General features: G+C 41.7%; 1 protein-coding gene across 3 annotated transcripts in view; it reads left to right on the top strand.

The window, feature by feature from the left end:
* Positions 1–22047, top strand: part of ZNF516 (zinc finger protein 516) — a 74504-nt gene extending 52457 nt beyond the window's left edge. For all 3 annotated transcript variants that reach the window (XM_042840002.1, XM_042840004.1, XM_042840003.1), the window contains exons 3-6: positions 5747–7234; positions 12664–12768; positions 13673–13740; positions 20317–22047. In XM_042840002.1, coding sequence (XP_042695936.1) covers positions 5747–7234; positions 12664–12768; positions 13673–13740; positions 20317–20376 — 1721 coding nt within the window. In that variant the 3' untranslated portion in view covers positions 20377–22047. The remainder of the gene's footprint in view (positions 1–5746; positions 7235–12663; positions 12769–13672; positions 13741–20316) is intronic.
* Positions 22048–22700: the final 653 nt, after the last annotated feature.

The following is a 22700-nucleotide window of genomic DNA, read 5'->3' as shown; positions in this document are numbered from 1 at the left end:
ATATAGAGCAAGGTGAGCTTTTCAGATGAGACACTGGCTTTAACAAAACAAGATAACTTCTTCTTCCTGGTATCTCACTGCAGCAAGCAGCGTTGTGCTGTAAGGAAACCTAAGAGTGTGCACTGGAGTTGTCTCTCACCTTGCATCCACTTTAGCTTCATGTTGGGGTTCTGCTATGTAATGCAGCTGGGACCGAAAACGGGTGGTGTAAGGGATAAGAACCTTGGGACAGGGCATTGCCACTGGGAAGCAAATAATACTCAACAGAACAGAACGTGAGCTGTGCCCAAAGGATCAGCACACTGCTAAACAGGATCAGGGCTCGTTGGTGAATTCCCCAGGAGTCCCTCTCTTGGCTAACCCTGTAGGGATGTAGTATGAAAAGGCTGTTTTTGGTGTGTGTGCACAACTCAGCCCTACTGTGTGGATATCAGCTTAGGAGGGGATTTGGTTTTCTGTGTGAGTAGAGCAAAGGGAAGAACTAAGTCATGCTTTCTGTCTCCCTATGAAAATGAATGATTTTTATCCTACATAAGTAGTGTTTCATCTAAGTTTCCCATTCTGTGTGGTGTTCCAACTCTTCCCTTGATATTTACTCTACAAATACACACAACTGGGAGGTTATTTTTTTAGTCATTGGAAGTTTTCCTGTTTGCAATTATATCTTATTGTTGTGATACACTCCAGTGCTCAGGATGACATAATTCTCTTTGGGAACCTGGTGCTCCTCAAGAGCCTGCAGGCGCTGGCCTGTCACCTTGCTGTCTTCCACCAGCGAGGTTAGGGACATTTTACTCTTAATCTTTATTTCTTACTTGGTTACTTTTCTGTCACAGTTCTTTGAAACTCCTCCAAACTTGTTCATATTTGCAGGTCTGTACAGATATTCTGAGAGTGGTGTGTTTTTGATGGGCCCTCCTTTCTGGGGGTAGAATGCCACAATTTTGTACTGCATACCTGCTTTAGCCTCTTCCCCTTGCCATGGACTGTACTTGATGCAGGCTATTCCGTACTGCCCATGATTGCGGTGTATATATTAGGTTTAATGCTCATATAACAATGCAGCTGGCACTGCCATCATGTAAGTGTCCTTTTTAGAGGAGTAGTTTTAGTTTTATAGCATGCTTTTGTTTCTGAAAGTTACACTGAAGAACCTCACCTAGTACACTCCTATTTAACTTGTTGTCTCCTGTAACATCTGTTCTTTTCAGCATTGCCCCATCCCAGATTTCGCCCTCCCACTGCATGGGGTTTTTGGATCGCTTCCCTTCACTTGTCTTAGCCTGCTTTCTTTCAGAATGAATCTCATTTGATTATTTTCAGACTGCATTTCTATTCTCTCCAAGTCCCTGTGCGTTACTTCCCTGTCCCCATTATTTCTGCAGTTCCTCCAAATGTCATATTTCCTGGAAACTTCAGTTAGCATGCTGTCTAGAGTCTCTTCTGGATCATTAAGGAAAATATGATGTGAAATAGGCCCGTATACAGATCTTTGCAATATTGCACCTTTTTCCAATGTTATCTTTTGCTTTTATCAGAATTTATTTTCAGTTTCCAAATAAAGACGTAGCAATCCTATCAAAGTGCTAATCACTATCAAATGTTTACTGAAAATCAAACACATCACATCTGCTCCTTTCCCTCAACTCTTAGTGTTACAGTGCTAGCCAGAAAAGGGGCCATTTTCTAGATGGTTCTGCTATTCTGAATAGATTCTGAATAGAAATCAGTTTCATTGTCCTCAGGCTTGTAGCCTGGTTTACTGTATAGGAAGCCTCATGAATTAAAACAGCTGTGCAGCCCGTTCTGAATTCTGGTTCTGAGGAGGTCAGAGCTGGGAGGAAATAAGTGGAGTCTGTGCTTGTGAGAAGGAAGAGGAGAGAAGAGCGTTGTGTGGGGAGGAATTGGATTCTCTTTTGTTTGCCTGTGTAAGATATGTAACTAAGGAGTAGAAGTCAGATGTATGTTTCTGAAGAAGTGGTTGAATCCCCAGGTGTTCCTGTATTTCTGGACCTGTGCTTCCCATATAGCGTTTTAAGCTATTCTACTTTGTCCTGCTGTGATCTGTTTTGTCTTAAGCTACGTCCAAAAAATCCTAAAGACAAGCTTTTACATCTAATTTAAGAGCGCCAATATCTGAAGCTATGTTCAAACTGAAGGCATGAGATGGCATCAGCAGCCACCTCTTTGCTGAGCATTTGGCAAAATTCCTCTGCTGCAAGTGTTGGCTGGCTGACTGCAGCGCACAAAACCTGTAATGCTTTAAGGCTGTGGTAAAAGGACCCTTGTCACTCTCAAGTACTAGAGATAAACTGCTGTTTGGGTAATAAGCAAAGGAATTAAGATGAAAATGAGACGATGACAAAGTCTGAAGGGAAGAAAGTGAGAGAGTGCTTAGCCAAGAAGTCTTTCAATGGAGAACATGAGTTATAGTCCCTGGAGATTGTGCAGAAGGCATCCCATTCATGACTTTTTGCTTTGACCTGGCCATAATAAAATCTCGAAAGTTTCTGGTGACAGTAATGCCTGCACTGCACTGGTTAAAGCAATATTTTATACCAGTGATTTAAAAGGATTGTTAGTACCCCTTTTCAGCTGGGGCAAGCGGCTGGGAGCGGGCAGAAATAAATTTCATCTATTTTTCTAAAAAGGTTGTGATGCTATTACTGGGCAACGTGCTGTCTCCCCTTCCTTCTGCCTGCATCCCCTCTTCCCCCAGCTCTTGCTGCCTGCTGCACCCAGCCATGGGGATGGGGCATCCCTGGAGCTGCTGTGGGTCCCTGGGGCAGGTGGGAGGGCATCCATAGAAACTTAGGCTGTGTGTGTGCACATCATGGGGGAGAGAGCTAGCAATGTGTTTGTTTAGTGCTGATTTTAGAATTATATTTTTTTCTGTCATTTTATTGCTAGAAGCCAAAATTGTCATTAATTGCTTAAGCAATTAATACAAATACTGCTATTGAAGCTCCTTATTTGATCTTTAAAATTATTTCTGATAATGTTTAGTAGTGTTTAGGTGAGCCGCCAGAACTGAACGTACCAAGATGCTACTATAAGGTGCTAGAAGCTGTGTTATATGGCTCTGGGCAGCCTGGTCTGGTGGTTGGCAACCCTGCACATGGTAGGGGGGTAGAAACTAGATGATCATTGTGGTCCTTTTCAACCCAGGCCATTCTGTGATTCTGTGATTTTCGTGTGTTGCACTGGCACTGTCTGATATCAGCAACTGTGGGAGTGCCCAGGTTTACCTCATCACCGCCACCGTGCATTTTCATATTCTGTGCTGTTTCCCACCTGGAAAATCCCTTTTTCTTGTTAGCTGCACTAACCTGGGAGGGCCAAAAAGGGCCATAGCCATCTCCCAAGCTTTCTACACAACTGTTAGGGCACACAGATCTGTGATCTGTCCATCTGTATCCTCCCCTCTCCTTAAGCAGTCTTAGAGGTGTAGACCTTGCTATACCTCAGCGTCAGGCCGCCTCAGTCAGTTTGGCTGAAACAGCACAGTGTGTGGGTTTGGACAAAGTCAGAAGGCACCAAGGAGCACCAGAGATAGGCAGAGCTTCCCACAGCTTCTGTGGCCGTACACCATCATCACAGCCAAGTTGACCAAAATGATGGGATAACAGCTGTGAGGACGGAGGAGTCACTGAGGCTCCTCAGCTGGGGCAGCACATTTGGGGTGTTCCACACTCCCCATGCCTCTGTGCTGGGCTGAGCTTAGCCTGGAGGCTGGTTCAGCCTCCGCTGAATGCTGCTGCGATTGAATGATTTGGTTTTGCTTTCTGTCATTATTTACTGCGCTGATCAAAGGACCCACTGCTTGTGATCGTAAAGGAAGCCTTAAAATCTTATTTAGGAGCACAAATATTTTGGGCTTTGACAGATGTGCTTTGAAAGTAACGCAGATGTGCAGCATCGGATTTCGCTGCTGCATGCAGCGTCTTTGTTTCAAACTGTAAACTTAGCCAGTAGTGCCAGGCATGTGCTTTCTCAAAACCCTGCCCCCTGCAACACAGGAAAAACAAGTTTGGGGGGTTATGGGTTTTTTTCCTGAGTTTATCCCCTTGGAGAGTTTGAAAGGAAAATGATCTTGGCAGAGTGAGCACTCAGCCCTGCAGGACTGAAATCTTATGGGTTATTTTTAACCTAATTACTTAGCTCTTTACTGTGAGGGTGGTGAGGTGCTGGAACAGGCTGCCCAGAGAAGTTGTGGATGCCCCATCTCTGGAGGTGTTCAAGGCCAGGTTGGATGGAGCTCTGGGCAGCCTGGTCTAGAGTTAAATGGGGAGGTTGGTGGCACTGCCTGTGGCAGGGGGGTTGGAGCTTGATGATCCTTGAGGTCCTTTTCCAACTCAGGCCATTCTACGATTTTTAGGGTTTGGTTTTTTTTTTTCTTCTTTTTTTTTTTGCTCCTTAATTTGAAGATGAGGTTAAGTAGACTTTATTTGAAGTGAAACTCCAACTCCAGGAGATATACTTCTTCCATTTTGCTGTTTAGAAGAATGCCAGTGGCACTGCATCTTGCTAAGGAACAGCACTTGGTTTTCTGAAGCTCTTTTATGAGTTGATGGGAGAGGATATGCAGCTACAGAGCAGTTTGCTCCTTTCCCATTCTCACCACTCCTCTTTGAACTGGTGGCATTTTAGATGGAGCATAGTCTCCTTACACTTGCCTGGCAGAGCTCATTAACTGCATGTTAATTGAAACTGAAAGTTTGTCAGATGATTCAATTCAGTTACATGTTAAATGGATTCAGTGAAGTAAGCATTACTGCTGTGATGAAAATCTCTCTGGGATTGATTTGTGAACTGATTTGGAGGGATTCAACGACTTTATCAGCAGCTCTGAGAGATAAGCATTGTGTTAGCGGGTGGAGGTAACTGCACTCTCAGCAAACAAATCCTATTCTTCTGCTTCCCTCTAAACTGCTTTAATTACTGCCCAGTATGTTCCCTTTCCAGGACATGTGTTAGGTAAATTTGCTCTGGAGAGCTGAGAAGCAAAGGAGAAACTGAGAAGAATTGAAGGTCTGGCTTGAATTCTGTAATCTCGGTGGCTGACAATGAATGAATTCTTTATCTCAGTAGATTGAGCTGTCATAAAATTTACCTAAAGTTTGACTCAAAACATAAACATATGTTAAAATAAAAATGTGTCTGCTTTAAGCTGACAGACAGAAAACCCAAAGTTTATGTTCTCCATGACTCATCTTTTATATTGGGCCACTGCTAAAGTCTCTCTTAAGTGAGCAATTTATTCTGTATTCTCTATCTGCTTATATTCTTGGTTTCAGCGTGGAGCCAAGGTTATAAACCCTTTGAAAATAGGGGCTTGTAATGGAAATGCTGACAGACCTTTAACTAGGTCAGTCTTATCTGGCTCCATTATCTTTGCTTTTGTTAAAGAATTAAATGGCTGCATATTTGTTTATCTTTCTTAGAGTCACAGAATTTTAACGTGGGCATATTATTGAATTGCTTTTGTCTTCAAAATGTCCAGCATTAGAGAGTTTGTCCAGACTTCACAGTGATTGTTAAAAGGGAATCAAACAGTTGTGTCTTATTTCACAGTTTTCTTGCTTATACAGTACACTTACAGTACACATTGTAATATGTCATTACAATATTAATTCCAAAGTTGTTCTTTCATCCTTCTACCTTACTTTATTTTTGATTTTTGCTTTGTCTGCTGTACTCCTTTTTCCATTAAGTGACAATTATGTTTTTTGTTTGTCCCACTCAGATGAAAAGCCATACCGCTGCAGTTTTTCTGAAGAGGAAACCCCCATGGTAACATCTCAGATGGAGGAAACTACGAAGCTGGGAAGCCACAACACCAGAGAAAATGAGGCCAGTGAATCTAAACCAGAGATTCCAGCATTGGTGTCCGCAGTGGAGAGTGTCATCAAGGAGCCCTTTTCAAAATATCAGGATCTGAAAGGTTCTGCAGATACAAAGATGCCAGCATTTCACCACAGCCAAGGGCTTCCTTGCTCCAGTCACTTTGCTGGCTTTGTTTCAGGTGTGGGCCAGACATCTTCAAACATGGTCATGGACTTGAAAACATCACTTGAAATGCAAGCTAGTCACTCTAGAGAAAATTTACTAGACTTACACAGGGAGCATCCTCTGATAGAAAAAGGTGCTGAAGCTGAAGAGGCAGCTCCACTTGATTTGAGTGAAAAATCAACAAGGGATAATTCATGCAATAAAAATTTGAATATATCCTTGCAGGCTGCTTTAATTATCTACCCATGCCCTTTCTGCAGTCACAAGACCTACTACCCTGAGGTCCTGTGGATGCACAAAAGAATTTTGCACAAAATCAGCTGCAACTCAATGGTACCCCCATGGGTTCAACAGAATGGATTCAAGAGTATTAAAAACAACCTGGTTTTCCTGGCAAGGAGTGGGCGTACTGGTCCCCCTCCTGCTCTCGGTGGTAAGGAATGCCAGCCTTTGCCCGTTGCCAGATTTACACGTACTCAAGTGCCAAGTGCATTACCAGGGTCCAAAAGCAGTTCTCTTCCTGTTGGGATGACTGCAAAGTCTGGAAGTATGCATCAATCAAAGGACAGTCACGCATTTGGCCACTGTGGTCCTTGCTTATCAGGTCTGGATGGGTACAGACAGCCCAAAGTAAACCATTCACAGGAGCAATACAACACAGCAGCACAACAGCCTCCGCTCAAAAATAAATATGAAGCAAATTCCAAACTTATGCAAATGGGAGCCTATAGTGGAAGCATAACGCCTACTCAGACAGTCATATCCAGGCCTAGCATGCAGCCTACCAACAGTAAACAAGTGGAAAAGTACGTGGTTCCCCAGGGAAGTACTGGTTTTCTCCCTTCAGGTAAGCACTGTGCATCTGATTCCATGAAGGCCAAATACAACCCACCACCGCAGTATCATCCTCTTTGCAAAAGCGAGCAGTACACTAAACATGAAGAGCCATCGGTGCCTCAGAGGGAGTCTCACATAAAGGCTGGGAATGAGATGAGGACATTGGCAAACTGCACAGCCGTGACACGAGCAAGTCCACTGATGCAGCCCCAGCCTGGTGCAGCAGGAGTCTCCTCAGTTTTACACTCCAACAAACAGGATCTGGGATCAGATGGGCATGAGAAACGTTTGGACATTTTAAATATCTTTAAAACATACATTCCAAAGGACCTTGCTTCGTTGTACCAAACCTGTGGTGCCAACAGCCCAGTCTTGGATCACGCAGGTAAGATTTCACAAGCCCTTCCAGAGCTGGGGACATGTCTTGCTTGCTCTTTCTTCAATCTGAGCCACAACATGTTGTTTAGCAGTTTCCTCCTCTCCTTTTAGCCGTTGGGATTATAAATTCAGTGTTCTATCGTTTCTGGATAGGCTTGAATAGATTTGTTTACTGATCTCTAACATTGTAGCATCCCCCCCTTGTGCACTGCGTGACATTTCTGTCGCGGGTTAAATATATTTGGTTCCACCTGGAGTGTTACTGTTCCTTTGTCCCCTTGCTTCAAGCAGGCTAGAGTTACACAGATGTGCTGTCACACTATGATTCTAGCGATATGCTGGTGCTGGCAAACATCATAATCTTTTTGCTTCGGGCAAAATAAACATCCTCTGGGGCTTATCTGTGATGTTATTTTGGAGGTTTTGTTCAATTTTGTCTGCAAACAAGTCTTCCAACAACAGAAAGAGATAATCACTTGTCAGTGTCCTTTGTCTTTCTTGACAAAAGTCTTAAGATCTTCCTTGTCCGTATCAAAGACTGCTATGGTATTTTTCAGACGATTCTTTTGATCTGTTTTTATGTTTATAATTAAAAAGAGGTGGAGCTGAATATGTTACATCCTAATTCACATAAGCAGGAAAGACTGCTGTGCAAATAACCAGTTTAAAGTTCAGGGAAAAAAAAAATAAGTACCACACCTCTCCTTCTGTCTCTTGCCAGTCAACTGCCATGTAAAAACAAAACAAAACAAAATATGTATATATATAACAAAAAAGAAACCTGTGCATTTGCATTTGAAACCATACACTTCTGACTATCTGCCAAAATTAGTTTGCCTGGCTGGAAACTTAAAGTCAGTGATTTATTACTATTGGGATGGGCGTATGGGATTGGAGAATGGACTGGAGTCCCAGCTTTTGCCATTTGTAAGCTGTCCAGGTTTCTTAAACATTTCTTCTCTTACTAGAAACTGTGCAAGAACTGACTTCCACAAGCAAAAAGCACTTGTTTCACACCTTTATTCCTACAGCTGGTAATGCCTAGTATCTTTGCATGACATGGTGCTCTCTGTTTTTGTCAAAGGAGTATGAGTTTATGAGCCCATTTTACATTTACATATGAAATATGGGACATTGAAAAGCTGGTAGTCTAGGGCCAGTTGTGGCCTAGTTGCCAGAAGTTGTATGCAGGTTGACTGCTCTGGCAGCCATGAGGCAGGGAAAGACACAGAATGTTGGGTCAGGTCTTTGTGCAAGCCTTTTGGAGAAGACAGGGAGGCCAAATAGTGAATGAGGTGCACCTTTAAGCCACTCTGTTGTTGGTTTTACTCAATCAGATAAAAAGTAATGTTGTGTAAGAGTTGACTGTTATCACTACTGAGTAAATCATTTAGCAGGTGCTTAGAGGCTATGTAATTATTGTAAGGAGCATCAAGGTCATGGTTTTTGTTAAGGAAAAGAGAAGAAGGATTTTATCAGTTTCTACAAATGCAGGGCCAGTGTTCATGTACAAATCTTAGCTGAGTCCCCTTTCAGCACCGCAGTGGCTGGGAATGTTGTCTGAAGTTTCTCCCTGCTCTGAGTACCAGTTAATTGTTCCACAAGCACCTTGAGGTACCTTGGTGTGGGTCAGCTTGCTGATGTTATCTAAGACTACATCCTATCAACCTGCTCAGAGAAATATTACTGATCCACAGAGCTCCCAGCCATGTTAAGAAAGGTGGGAAGAAACAATAAAAGACATGAACTGAAACTGACTTGAGTGAATGCAGGCACCAGAAAACCCATAAGGAACACTGGAGCACAGTAAAAATAGGGGCAAGGTTTCCAAGGAGGTCTCTGTCTACCTGCTTTCGAAGAGAGGGATTTTATTACATTTATTTTATGTTTTAGCTGGGCACTGATATCCAGAGACATTTTAACTGGAAGTAATTTAGTGCCTATCTCTGCTTTGAAATTTCTTCTTTCATTTTAAGTGTTTTACAGCAGTCAAGTTTTCTCAGCTACAGAACACTGTTTTTCAACATGGTTGCCACCATTAGTTACGCATTTTCACCAGTGATGAACAAGAGGCTGCACGCTGCACTTGTAAACATCTGCACCAGCAGAGGTGACCCACTGTTGCTGTCACCACTGCTGAAATGCATCACCGTCTGCCTCACTGTGCTCATATCCACTGTTTGGTCTCTATAAAATGTTCAGCAAACATCACTGAATGTCAGCGGGTAGCATTTTTATCTTTGTCAAGGAATTCAGTGACACACCTTTGCTCCACCCGCTTCCAGTCAGATGCCCTTCTGTCAGACTGCCCTTCTGCTGACATCTGACGCCTTGCAACAACAGGATATTGGTGGGAAGGTTGAACCTCTACTGCCATACCACCAACATCCACCTCTGATGTTGTGGGACAACATAATAAAATAGGAGGCAGTACTTTCAGAGCAGTCCTCGTAAAAAGCTGTTGCAGGCAAAAGGAACAAGAGCCTCCTAAGTGCAAATAGAGGAGGCTAAACGAACCTTATCTGAACTAACACATAGTCCCAGGCTGAGCTCCTTGAGTTTCTGTCAGTATGCAGCATGCAATTAAATCTTCATATGGCAGTGTGAATATGGCCGTTGTGACATAAGGGACAATGAAAAAATCCTAGTTAGATACCCTATTTGTCACGTTTTTTTTTCTCTTTGAATGTTCCTGATAGACTTTACTTGGGTGTTGTGCGTTAGTATGTCCTTATCTTGGAACATACTGGAATATTTTAGCGTGTGGTTGTGCAGACTAACTTCCTCTGTAGAGCCTTGGTTTATTTCTGGGACCCTTCCTTTTATATTTGTGTTTATTCCAACACGTCCTTGGAAAATTGTGTGTTCTGTAGTGATGCAGCTGCCATCGCAAAGCTTCTGTTCTTGGAATAGGTTTGTTTTGTGCTGCCCAAACTTCCTGAAACTCATAGAGAAAATCTTATTGTTACACATAAACAGCATTTGTTTATTTTGTTTGCAGTATTTATATCATTTGTGGTCCTTGGAAAGGAGGGGTTATGGCAGCAAGTGTGCTCTTTCCTTGGGGCTCATCTGAAGGCAGCTTTGAAAGCTGTTTTTACAGGACCTCCCATTCACATGGTCACCCTCATCCACCTGAATTCACTGACACCTGCAGCAATCCAGTGTCTTTTGTTCACTTGTAGGAAGTGTGTACCAAGTGGTGAGTCATGGGGCTATTACTTGCAGCAGTGATGCCCAGAGCACAAAGTTCTGGAGTATCAAAAGTCTTGTGGTGTCCTTAGGATATACAACAATGGCAACCATACCTCGATGCTATGTCCCTTTTTTCCAACTGTGTTTTAAGATGACTGCCATTAAGTAACTGCCAGGGAGGGGTTTGATAAAAGGGCTAATCCATTCACCTCTGCATTTGGGCACTTTAGCTTACAACAGCAATTCTAAGCCTTCTCTCCTAAAAACGTGAGATGGGAAGTGTGCTTCCATGAATACTGCTGGGACAACTGTTGGGCTGCTGCAGAGACTTTTACTAATGCCTTATCTGCCCTGGTTCCTGGGTGGGGAGCTGAGTTCACCAGAGTGCACATGTTGTGTGTGTGGATGGAGGAGGAAATGAGCCTCACTGTTTCTGAATGCAACTGGGTTACTGTGGTGGTGAAAACAAGAAGACAGGACAGATTTTGCTGTTACTTGATAGCAGAAAAAACATTTTTCTGCTTCACAGTGTGTGATAATATAAAAAGTTGGAGAAGAGCATATTTGTCTTTCACTAGAACAGGTTGCCCGGAGAGATGGTGGAAACTCCATCCCTGGAGACACTCAAGGTCAGGCTGGAGGAGGCTCTGAGCACCCTGATATAGCTGTAGGTGTTCCTTCATTGCAGGAGAGTTGGGCTAGATAATCTTTAATGGTCCCTTCCAACTCAAATGAATCTGTGATTCACAGAGATCTCAGAAAGCCACCTGAGAAACCCAAGTCTCCTGGGCTTCAGAGTGCTGTGTTTGTGTCTGTGTGACAAGTCTGGATTTGTGTCTCAGTCACGAGCTGATTCTTGTCTGCCAGGAACTTTTTGGAGATGTTTCTGTTCAGTTACATTATAGAGACTGTACTGCCATCTACAGGAGGTGCTATTATAGAAGTAGAAAACAGCCAGGGGATTTTTGGTTTGGTTTGGTCGGTTTTTTGTTTGTTTGTTTGTTTCTTTCTTTTTTTTTCTGTTTCTTTCCTTAGCCAGGACAGTTTCTTCATAATCTGTGTTATGGTAAAAGCTATCATAGGATGCTTGGTGTTTCACAAGCACAGTTAGCTTTTGCATTCTCCTTTTGCATTCACTTTGAGGTACAGCAGTCTGTATTTTGGATGGGCCCTCTGGCATCTTGCAGTTGATTTCAGTATTTGTTTTTCTCTTCACTGGACTGTTTTTGTTCAGTTTTACTCTTTTAAAATGCCTTAACAGGAAGGGGAAAAAAAAAAGCAAAACAAAACAAAGGAAAAGCTCAAACTTCATTTCTGCTGACAACCCCCTGAGAATGTCTTTAAAAGCCAAAGTATTCCAGTGGCAAATGAAAACATCAACTCTTCCCTTCTGAGGAGGGCTTTTTACCAAAATAGAAAAGATGATGTTCAGCCATTTTTTTTTTTTTTAAAAAAAGCCCAATAAAAGTCAAATGTGTCTTTTTTGATCAGCAGCAAAAAGACAAAGACCAGCCCTTTAAGTCAGATACTGTAAACTGACCTTTGGAGAAAAAGGAGAGGTTTGAGCGGTTTTCCACAAATGCTAATCGCCTAGAAAACATGTTTACCGAGGGCTGGAGGAAGGCTGCTGTGCCCGACTAGCTCAAAATGTCCGGAATGACACTTTCATTCACAGATGTCTTTCGTCTGTGCCTTGGAGCTCCCGGGTCAAAGCAGCACCGGCAGGCAGGTAGGCAGGGGCTAAAGGTTTGATCAGTTTGTGATGGCTCCACTCACTCTGCATTTGTCTCTGAGGTATTGCCGCCCGGGGGAGACAGTCGGGCTCTGGTCCTACTCACTTCCTATTATCCATGTGACTTGTCTCCGCCACGCTGGAGTCACTTTGATTTGCCTGATGTACTGCTTGACAAAGCTGGGTGATAGCTGAAAAGTGGATCCAGCTGCTCTGAAAAGCGCACACCTGACATGCCAGTCCTGGTGCGGGCACATCATGGGGAGCATTTTTTAATTCAATGTAATTTATGCATTCTTGCAGTCCTGTGTGTGCCTGGCCTGTCAGCCGGTGCCTAGATGAAGGCTGACAGTTGTCATCCAGGGCCTGAAGGTAGTCTCACATAATGACACATTAGACATACTAATGATGTTTTCTTCTGGCATAATGTTTTCTTCTCAACTTTCCTCTCTCCTCTCCCCCCGCCCTCTCCCTGTCTCCCTCCCTTCCCTCCTCCCTATCAACTACAGGGATGCTTAGGACACAAACACGCCAAGGAGACTGCGTCTGCAGGGAATGTGGAAAATGCTTTAACCAACCCAGTCACCTCAGAACTCATCAGAGGTCCCACACAGGTATATTTTCACACTTGCTCTTGCTTTCTCCCTTTCTCGCTTGCCTTCTTTCAGATTCAGCTGACAAAATGCCAAGAATTACGTTTCCCATACTACGTTAACCTCAGTAATTCCAAAACCTAAATCTAGCATACAGGTTTTTATTTTTACGACTATTGCTCTTGTTCTCTGGATAATGCTTACCTGATCCCTGCCCGAACTCCATAAAATTGCAATGCATTTAAGATAAGTCTGTTTGCAAATGTTTTATTTTAATTAGAGAGTAGGGTACTCAGAAATGAATATGCTAATGAATTCTGTTGCCACCAGCACAAATTGAAATCAAAGTACTCCTTTCAACAGAACATAAGGCTTTGTTTTGCCTCATCATTGCTGTTGACAGGACCATTTTTGTGGGAAACGAGATTTCCCTCAGACGGGTCAGTCCCAAAATCAGCAGCCCTCAGCAGAGGCTTTTTAACCTGGCACAGCCTGCTGCTGAGCTGGGGGGAGGCCAGAGCCAGCCGGATTGTTGCCTCCTGAGCATCGCATGAGACAGTGAGACTAGCGGGTTCTCTCTTAGAAGTGTGAATGATGCATACATAAGCCAGTCTGATGCAAAATGACAGAGGCCAAATGGTAAGTAATGCAAGAAGAGGGTCCCTTTACACATACACCGATAATTAATGTTGTCAGTGATTGCTTTCTTCAGCGCTGAAGTCTGAATTAAAAAGGGCAGTGGCCCTAGGCTGCCATTAGCACACTCTCTTACAGTAAGTGTTACGGTAAATTGGTATTTTCCGGCCACAAGCTAGTAGCTGGTGTCTTTTTTTGAACGTGGTTAATCTGTAATGGTCTCAAATAATGTACACACACTAACGAAGCTTGAATGTTCATCTGTTAACAACCCCCCTTGTTCCCACAGTGGTGTTTGAGTCTAATGGACTCCGAGGTACTGAAGTTCACACCACCTCCGCAGATGCCCCAAAACAAGTATGTTTTACAATTAATTGGATGTTTGATTTTTAATGTGGTAGCTGGGAAAAAGTTGCATGGTGATACTCATGAGTAAAGCACTGACTGTTTTATAGCATGTATAAATAATAATGGTGTTGCTTGATATTTAGCTCTTAAATTTTTAAGCATTTTGTCAATGTCTGTTAAATGTCTGTTATATAGAGAGTTAGTTAATTGTAGATCAATTAGTTAGTGTTTAAATAAACAATTTAGTGGCTTACTGGAGAGTGGGTGGGATAGCTAGCTCTGTAATGCACTGTGATATAAAATAGTGAGATGGTATTTAAAGAATTTCTAGGAATAATTTGCTTTTACAACTAACATGCTTTCTGCTGCAACAATGCAATTAGCACTTATACTGGAACAGCCAGTATCTAGTGTCTCAAAGACTTATCTCCCACTTTATGTGGACTTTTTGAGATGGTGTTGCTTTCCTGTTTTCAAAATATGTTTCCTGTCTTAACAAACACTTCTCAGCACTCTGAATTATGCATAAGAAATCTACTACTTAGAAAACCACTGAACTGAATTTATTTTGTATATCCCGTATCTTTGGATATCACTGTCATAATGTGAACCTTCCCACTCCATCTTCAAGCTTAACAGATGGGTTTCAGGGCATACTTTCTCATGGGCAGTTTTCTTTTATATGGAACCGCTTTCAACGTCACTCACTCCTTCCTTGTTTTTAATATTTTACTACAAACAATTTTTTATGACTTACCTCTTGTCTCTTAGTAAGCAATTACAGATGATTACGGCCATGTTTAGAGAATGGAGCTCGATAGTAGTCCTACCTTCATGAAGATGAGGAGCTGTTTCAATCTATTCAATAAACATCCTCACCAGGCACCACCGTGTCGCTTAGGTCATGTGCTGCACCCTTTGTGGAAATCCTTCAAGTCTTCTCTGTTATTTTTGCCTCTTTCTGCCCAGGAGGATACTCTGGGAACTCAGCCTCTGCTACTGGAATATCTGGTCTGTCTTAAGAGTGGCCAGCAGCTCTCCTCATGAAGTTTTCAAGTACTTGTTGTTCTGAGCGAAGCTCATTTAGGTTTTATGGGACAGTAGCAGCTAAATTCTGTTCTAGTTGGAGAATTAGATGAAAATGCTGTTTTTATGATGCATCAAATTGTACTAGGACATCCCTTTTAGTAGAAGAATATGCTGGGGCAGAACACTGCAGTGCTGCAAACTTTGGTTCTAGTTTAGTGATGTAGATTTAGTAAACCTAAACATCTTGAAAAAATTCTTTTATCTTTTCATGCTGAGTGATTATCTCTTATAGAGTTGAAATCAATTTCTGAATTCGGTGTTACAGTTTTTGCTTGTCCTGCTTTAAAAGACTATGTAAGATCACAGTTGGAAATGTATTTCCAAAAACTTAATGGCCATATCTACCAAAAAGAGATGTGGAAGCTAAATTGGACTCTTCTTAAAAATTGTGTTGTACTTATTTATGAACAACAAATTTACTCATGACCCTGTCTTAGTAACCTGCTACACCAGAATTTATTGACTGACTTCTTCCACAGCAAATGTAGTTTGCTGTTCCAGACTCAGTCCACATCAATCTGTCTTCAAAGCATTTGATTAAATTACAGCATCTTTCGACGCACTGGAATACCGGGTAGAGGTTGGGCTCGTGAACCACTTTGTTTCTTCTCCATCGGTATTTCTTCCACAGAAGCAGCAGTATGATCACTTTTCTGTGAGACAGTTTCCTTTCTTTTGTCATTTGCTCTTCAGTATCAGCCTTTGTCTCAGTTTGTCAGTATCTGTGTCAGTTAGGATTATTCGGTTGTCTGCTGTTTTCCTTGTTCTCATCGCAAGCAGGCTTTGCACTCCCCCTCCACCTGCACAGTCCCTGGGCTTCAGCAAGGGAATACATTTGTCTCTACCCGCAGCTGCAGGGACCTTTAGAAGCACGGGAAGTAGTTTGCACCAGGAACAATGCCTGCAGCACTCTGGTAACATTACAATTTCCCACTTTAAAAATTGTCACTCCGTGTCTTCATTTCATTTCTTAATTGGGGACAGATCTATTCTTGAGAGTTTACGGTGTAAAGTCAGTTCGAGTTACAGGAGTGCCACACACATGCTTCAAGCAAGAAACAATAGTTAGCACATTCAGTAGCTTTAGAATTAGGCTTTTTTTAACGTTAAGTGGAAGTGATCACTTTACATAATGTTTCCTCCTCACAGGTGAAATATCTTCCCTTGAGTAGTCAGCTAAAGAGTAAAAATATTAATATTAGTATTTCAGTTCCCTCATTCCCTTCAGTAGTCAGAGAAGATCATCTCTGAAGGTTTCCCTTATAAAAGAAAGTTACGTAGGGCTTTTAAAATTCCCCAACACAGTAGGTTACAACAGTGCTGCATTATATAGCAGTTTTCTCATGGAATAATTTTAATTCCACGTGTCAAAAATAGAGTCTACAGCTTTTTCAAAGGTGAGACAGTTAGGTCTATATTTAGGTGTTCAAATAGGACGCCTACTTTAGGGTAATGAACCACCCAGAGGAGATGCAGGTGTTCAGCAGCACTGAAAAGTAGGCCACCTATGGGGCTGTGTAAAGAGGGCCATGCACACCTAATGTTGGTAATGATGTCAGCATTACTCTGCATTTCATGCTTTGGCATTAGCACTGAAATATATACCTTATTTCCTACATTTTGTTTGTGTCTCGTAACATTAATTTCTGTGTTCTCTTCTACCCAAATGCTTAACAAAAATTTTCACCAAATGAATTTCTCTTGAACTCCAGAATACTTCCTGGTCTTCTTTTTCTAAAGGGCAAAAAATGCTTATTCTATACCCCAACTAATACAATCTGTGCAAAGTCTTGCAGATCCTCTTGAAATGCTGCCGGATTAAACATACTGAATATTCTGAATATTTTTATAAATGCTAAATATCCCAATATGTCCATAATTAAGCTTACTTATCCACTATGAATATGTATCTTAATTTGGAATACACTATGCAATATCAAAAGACCTGATTTAGAAAGCATGAATTCTGAGAAAACACACTCCAGTTGCTTGTACATAGCATGACAAAAGCTGGTTCCCTTTCGGAAGGGCCCATGTTACAGCATGAATCTCAAAACCACTGCAGTTCTTGAAGGAAAGCTCTCCTAAAGCATGGGATTATTGCAGAGGAACTGCCTGATACTGCAGCACTGCAGCCAGAAGCCCAGCTCCCAAGTGCATTCAGTAGCACAAGGATCAATTCCATAGTCTGCTTTTGCAAAATGCTAACATCAGCTGTGGCAGTTTTTAATGCATATGCCTCGTGTTTATCTTGATCATTTTTAAAAACATATAAAAACATGTCCTACTTTAGGGATATAGTTTATCACTGCTGTGGTAAACAATATATATATTCTACAATAAATAGATATAAATATATCTGTATATTTATATATATCTATATCAATAAATATATATAATCTATTTTTTTTTTTTAAGACAAGTAATTGGATTTTCAAAGGGCATAGCTTGCTGGTTAGCAGCATTCTCTCTGATTGAGAATATACATGTGTGTGAAGCATACTTACAGTGCTGGAGCCAAAGATGCTGGATCTCTCTCTGCCAATTTGCTTTTTGCTCAAATGAAGCAAGCAGAACCCCCAAAATTCTAACCTCTGCCCTCTCCAGAAAGGCATTCTTTTACTCACAGAAGATCAAGAAAAAGCTACAGGCCAGAAAGAAAGATAATGGTTGGTATCATGGATATCTGTGGCTGAAGCTTTCCACATGCCAGAGGACAGTGGCACTCCTTTTCTGTGAAAGAGCTAGAACACAGCAGAGCCTCTGTGACAGGAGCACAACACCTTCATTAAGGAGCCTGTGAGCTTTAACTTATTCCACTATGACTATTTAAAAACATTGGTTGTAGTGTTCAATACCTACATAAGATAATGATGTGAAAAGCTAGAATTTGAGTGATAGACTGGAAGAAACCAAGAAAACAATGTATGTGTTGCAAAGAAACTTGGAGGAAAGGTTGGGGACCTTTGATACCTCTAACGGGCTTGTAGGCCAACTACAGCACAGCCCTGCTTGTCCTTAACCAACTGGAGGGAGAGGGGGAAGAGCAAAATAAAATAAAATATATATTTTAAAAAGTTATTTAAACTGCTAGCGTTGTGTTTGGGTGTTGTTTTTTTTTTTTTCATTTGAAGTTTTAGCACTGTATGTTAGAAGTCCTATTTATGACATTTGCTCATATGAAATGTCTTGCCCCAGTTCCTTGCTGAGTTTCTTCTAAAGATCATGATTAATAGTTCAGTCTTCATTATTGCAAATGTTATTTTTAAATAGTTATTCTGAGAACAAGAATTCCATTAATCAAAATAATAGATAATGAACAAATAAATGGCAACCTAATTTGTCTCGTTCATACATATGGAGATTATAATGCAAACAATCAAGGAATCATGGAGGCTGCTGTACTGGAATCTGAGTAATATGCATGCGCCAGGAACCCACCAGGTTAGGAATGCAGTAGACAAGATTAGCTGCTAAGTCTTTTCCTCTTGCTAACAAACTGAAAAGGTGCCCATGGTCCAAAATGATTATTGTAATTTATTTCGATGTCATGCGATCATCTATCTCCAATACATTACAATGCACACAGACTGATTTTTTCCTTTTCTAGTTAACTGGTGTAATGCTCTAAAACTCAGTACAGAAATAGCTTTTGTCATGGAAGCTGAAGATTTCCTCTACAGAAAAGCTCAAAACTTGATTGAGAACTTGACTGCCTTGCTAACAATTGCAAACCCAAAGACTTAGAAATAGCTTTCAATCTACTGGAAAATCAGTTCTCGGTCCCACTTTGTATGGTTGAAACTGAAGGACATCCCTTTTTTTCCATGAGTGGGTATGGATGCGAAGGAGGGAGCCACTTTTGCCCTCAGAAAGCTCAGGTACCTTTTCCTGATGGAATTGAGAACATGACAGTGCCCCAAGGTCGGCTCCTGCCCAGGGCCTTTGTCTTCACCTCCACCAGCCTTCAGCCTCCTCTGCTATGAAGAGGTGATTTCTGGAAAGCTTTCTTTGCCCTCCTTTTGCTGGTATTCTCTAGGAGCTCCTGTTTGCTGGCGCAGTTTTTCATCTGAGTTCTGAAGCCTTCAGCTCTCCCTCTTGCTAGTGCTGCTGCAGGAAAGCCTTCCTCCCCATCGAGGAGGAGGACTTCTCCAATGTGAAGAAAGACAACAGGGAAACATCCCTGACCCTCTGTGCATCCCTTCCCAGTGGAAAGTGATAAATCTTCCCTTTCTTGGGAATTGACATATACTTGATGCTCTGTGGGTGTGTGCTGCCCACAGGATGGCTGTCCCAGAGCAGCAGCCCCTATCACTCTCTTTGTCAGCTCTTGCCCAGGGAAACCTGGACATGGTGCCCATCTCCCCTTCCTCCCCCTTACAGCTGGGAGGAAGCTTGCCATGCTCCCCTATGTCCGTGGGTCTGGTTCTGTGCAAGAGGTTTTAGTGATGAATGCCTCCACTTGGAATTGTGGCTCTGTCTCTCAGGCATGATGTAGCCGTGCAAAAATGTAAAGCATCTTTCTTAGTTTACTGCAGGAAATTCAGCATCCAACTAAGGAAGTTTTATCACATCTCTCATTCAGTTACTGTTTCCTACATTTCAAATATACTGCGGTCTGTACAGCAGCTTTTTTTTTCTTTAATTTTGTTGCAAATCTTTTCGACTTAAACCAAACTTTGACTGGTAAATGTCATGAATCTCAGGCCAGGTTTAATTAGGAATTTTCTAAATCTATTAACAAAAGAGATGCACTTAATACATTATGTCAACCAGAGCTGGGCTTTCTTCAGCTATTTCTAGGGCTGCCATAGGCACAGCTTGAAACACGCTTGGATTTTACATGGGTGCCGTATTTTATGTTGCATTAATTTAAAATGGTCTGTTTCGCTTCATCAGGACTTTAGCTTAAGGATAGCGCATTTATATAAGATTAATCTTGCCATGTTGTTTTAGGATCAAGATTGTAAACTGCATTGTTCCGACAGTGATGTTCTAAATGTCATTTTAAAGCCTTTCTCAGGAGCTGCAGGCTCCCACTTATTCATGATGTTATCTTTAATTTCACTTGATTTTCAGAATACCCCTTCTATTTTTTCCACGTAATTATTCATGAAAATTGGCTCAAAAACCTAAAGGAAGATGACAAGGGGAGGGAAAGAGTCTTCTTAGCTTTTGACAAGCCTGCACAATAATTCAGTTTTTCTTCTTTGAGCCGCCTCTGTGACCTCCAGCTTTAGCCTCTGTGAAGCTCTCATCGGGCTATGAACCCCTCTTGGCTCTCTTTGGAGGAGCATCCCTCCATGTTCTTAGTATTTCTGAGCGGCTCCATTCCTTGTTCTTCTAGTCTGTCCAAGACCTTATAGGTCTGACAAATGCCCTTCTGACACTAGTCAGGAGGAACGAGCACCAGAAGGGCTCGCCGGACGCTTGATGCAGGTGCAATAGGGAAGGCGAGGAGGTGAGAATGAGCTTTTCCCTCTTTCCTCCCTACAGGGCAGAGACCACACCGGCGCCGACGTTGCCCACACGCTGCCTCTCCACAAGGGCACCTAGAGCCTCAGCCCGGGAGCCCCCCGCAGCCCCCGCCCCGCCGGCATCCTGGCGTCCCTGCAGAGCACGGATCATCGCCTTGGCCGGCAGCACTGTGCGGCGTTGGGAGCGGCACCGCGCTCTGCTAGCAGGGGGTGCCGCCGCGCCGCTCGTCGTTGGGAAATAAATGAAGATGCTACACGAGATATATATAAATTGACGTACTAATCAGTCCCATGGTTCCTTATTTCCTTTATAATAAACAGTGGAGTTGGCAAGCGCCGTGGCAGCGCGAGGCATCTATATTAATCAAGAGAAGTTTGAGACACTGGAAAAATTAAACTTTATGTGATTTGGACAGCATGAAGAAGTTAAGCACTGTAACAAAAACCTCCCCGATGCTCACAGTGACTATTTGATACATTTGAAAAACAGCAGTGGATTCGAGGGCTGGAGAAGTATTAATTAATGAAACTGCCACTGCCTGTCATGCTGAAAAGCAAATTAAAAAAAAGAGAGAGAGAGGAAGAAGGGGGGTGTAGGAAGAAGGTGGCATTCGGTGCTGAGAAAGCAATGCTTGATGAAGGATTAAAGGGACTAAAGAGAAAGACCGTCACTCTGCAATGGTTTGTTTCATTACAGTTTGGGGACCACTTGCATTTCTAGTGCTCTTGTTCTTGACTGCGCACCATTAATAGTATGTGAATATGGAAATGGAAACACTTCCACAGAAAAGCTTCTATTCTGTTTGGGAAAAGAAAAGCTCGTTGAACACTAAGAAAAACAGGCTTCTGTGTTTTACTCTCAGGACCTTTTTTTTGTAACAGGGCTACTTTCTTCGACCTGATCACAAAGGAAGTCTTCACGTTTCAAACAATTAAATAAATAGACCTGCTCAGCTGTCACCCATCCATATGTTGCTAATGGAGAAGGTGTCACGGAGTGCCTCAGCCCGAAGCTGTTCTGCTCCTCCCTGGGCCCAGCCACACTCTGAGAAGACGAGGTCCTTCTGTTGTGGTGGCAGGTTAATGTTCATACGATGTGTCATGTCTTGTACGCAGTGATCACTGGTGGTGTTATGAGGGGGAAAAAGAAAAAAAAAAAAAGCTTTATATACCTCTTCTACAGTAACTCTTTAACTGCAAGTTTCCAAGGTGGGGTTGTGGCACATAACAGGTTGTTAACCATGCAGTGTAAGCAATTAAAATGTATTCCACAGATATAAATATTTTCTTTCCTTATTGCTGTGACACTATGTGTGATGGTAATAGTTCTGAGACTTTCAGATTTTGCACATATAATTTTATGCATTATCAAAAGTTACTGCTGCCTTGAAAGAAAACGTTCTGTGAAAATTTTTTGCAAAAGCTTTACTAGGTTTGTTTGTTTGTTTTTGTTTTGTTTTGTTTTGTTTTTTTAAATTGTAACATTTTGTAAAGGCAGGAGATGGAATTTAAAAAAACTTAGCATGCTAAATATATTTTTCAAAAAAGCAATAATTTTACATGTACAGAAATGATGCTAACCTTTACTACAGGTGAGAGCAACAGTTTACTTAATACAATAATGGAATAGTGCTGTTTTTGTAGGGCTTCTGACACAAAGATTTGTTTAAAAAAAAAAGCAAACAAAAATACAAAAAAAAAAATACCCTTTAAAGCGAGATCTTTCTGTTCTAACAGTTCTGGTGGGTGGGAGGGGGGGAGGGTTTGCTTTTTTAAAGAGAAAATCTAGTTGGTAATTGGTTCTGGATACTTCTTATTACTTGTTTTAAATTACTTGACAGTTTTTGTTACATTACAACACTTGCAACAATGCAAATTAACTCTGTTGTGTATTTTTTTATTAGTTTTTCCTTATACCATTACACCAGATGTATACCAGAATTCTCTGTAAGTCTTGGTGTAGTTAGGAATGTCTGTGCAAATGCTTACAAGTGACTGTAATTAACTGTTCTGTGAAGTTATTCTGAGGGAGGACGCATAGACACATTCCATTGTACACCAAAAAAAAAAAAGAGAGAGAGAAAAAAAGAGAAATATTTTGCTGTGTTGCTTAATGATTATCATTTTGGGTTTGCACTAGCTTTCTCATTTGTTTTTATTATTATTATTAGTTTCTTTTTTCGGTTTTGTTCTTTGTTTCGTTGCTTTTCTGAGTCATGTTTTCCATGAATGGAAATAATGGTGATGGTTCAGGAATGCACAGAAGCTAGTTGTTTAGCCTATTTGTTTGTGTTTTAGTTATTAAAAACTCTTGTGTACCCAAAATGGCACAAAAGCGTAGCGTACATTTGTAATTTCTTTCTTTTTTATTTCATTTTAATTTTGCTTTGCAAGCTGATATAA

Source organism: Centrocercus urophasianus, unplaced genomic scaffold (genome assembly GCF_019232065.1).
Source record: "Centrocercus urophasianus isolate 14NV4802_14NV808 unplaced genomic scaffold, USGS_Curo_1.0 seq_11, whole genome shotgun sequence".
Classification (NCBI taxonomy): domain Eukaryota; kingdom Metazoa; phylum Chordata; class Aves; order Galliformes; family Phasianidae; genus Centrocercus; species Centrocercus urophasianus.
Note: the sequence above shows the minus strand (reverse complement) of the source record. Positions and strands in the feature narration are given on the sequence as shown.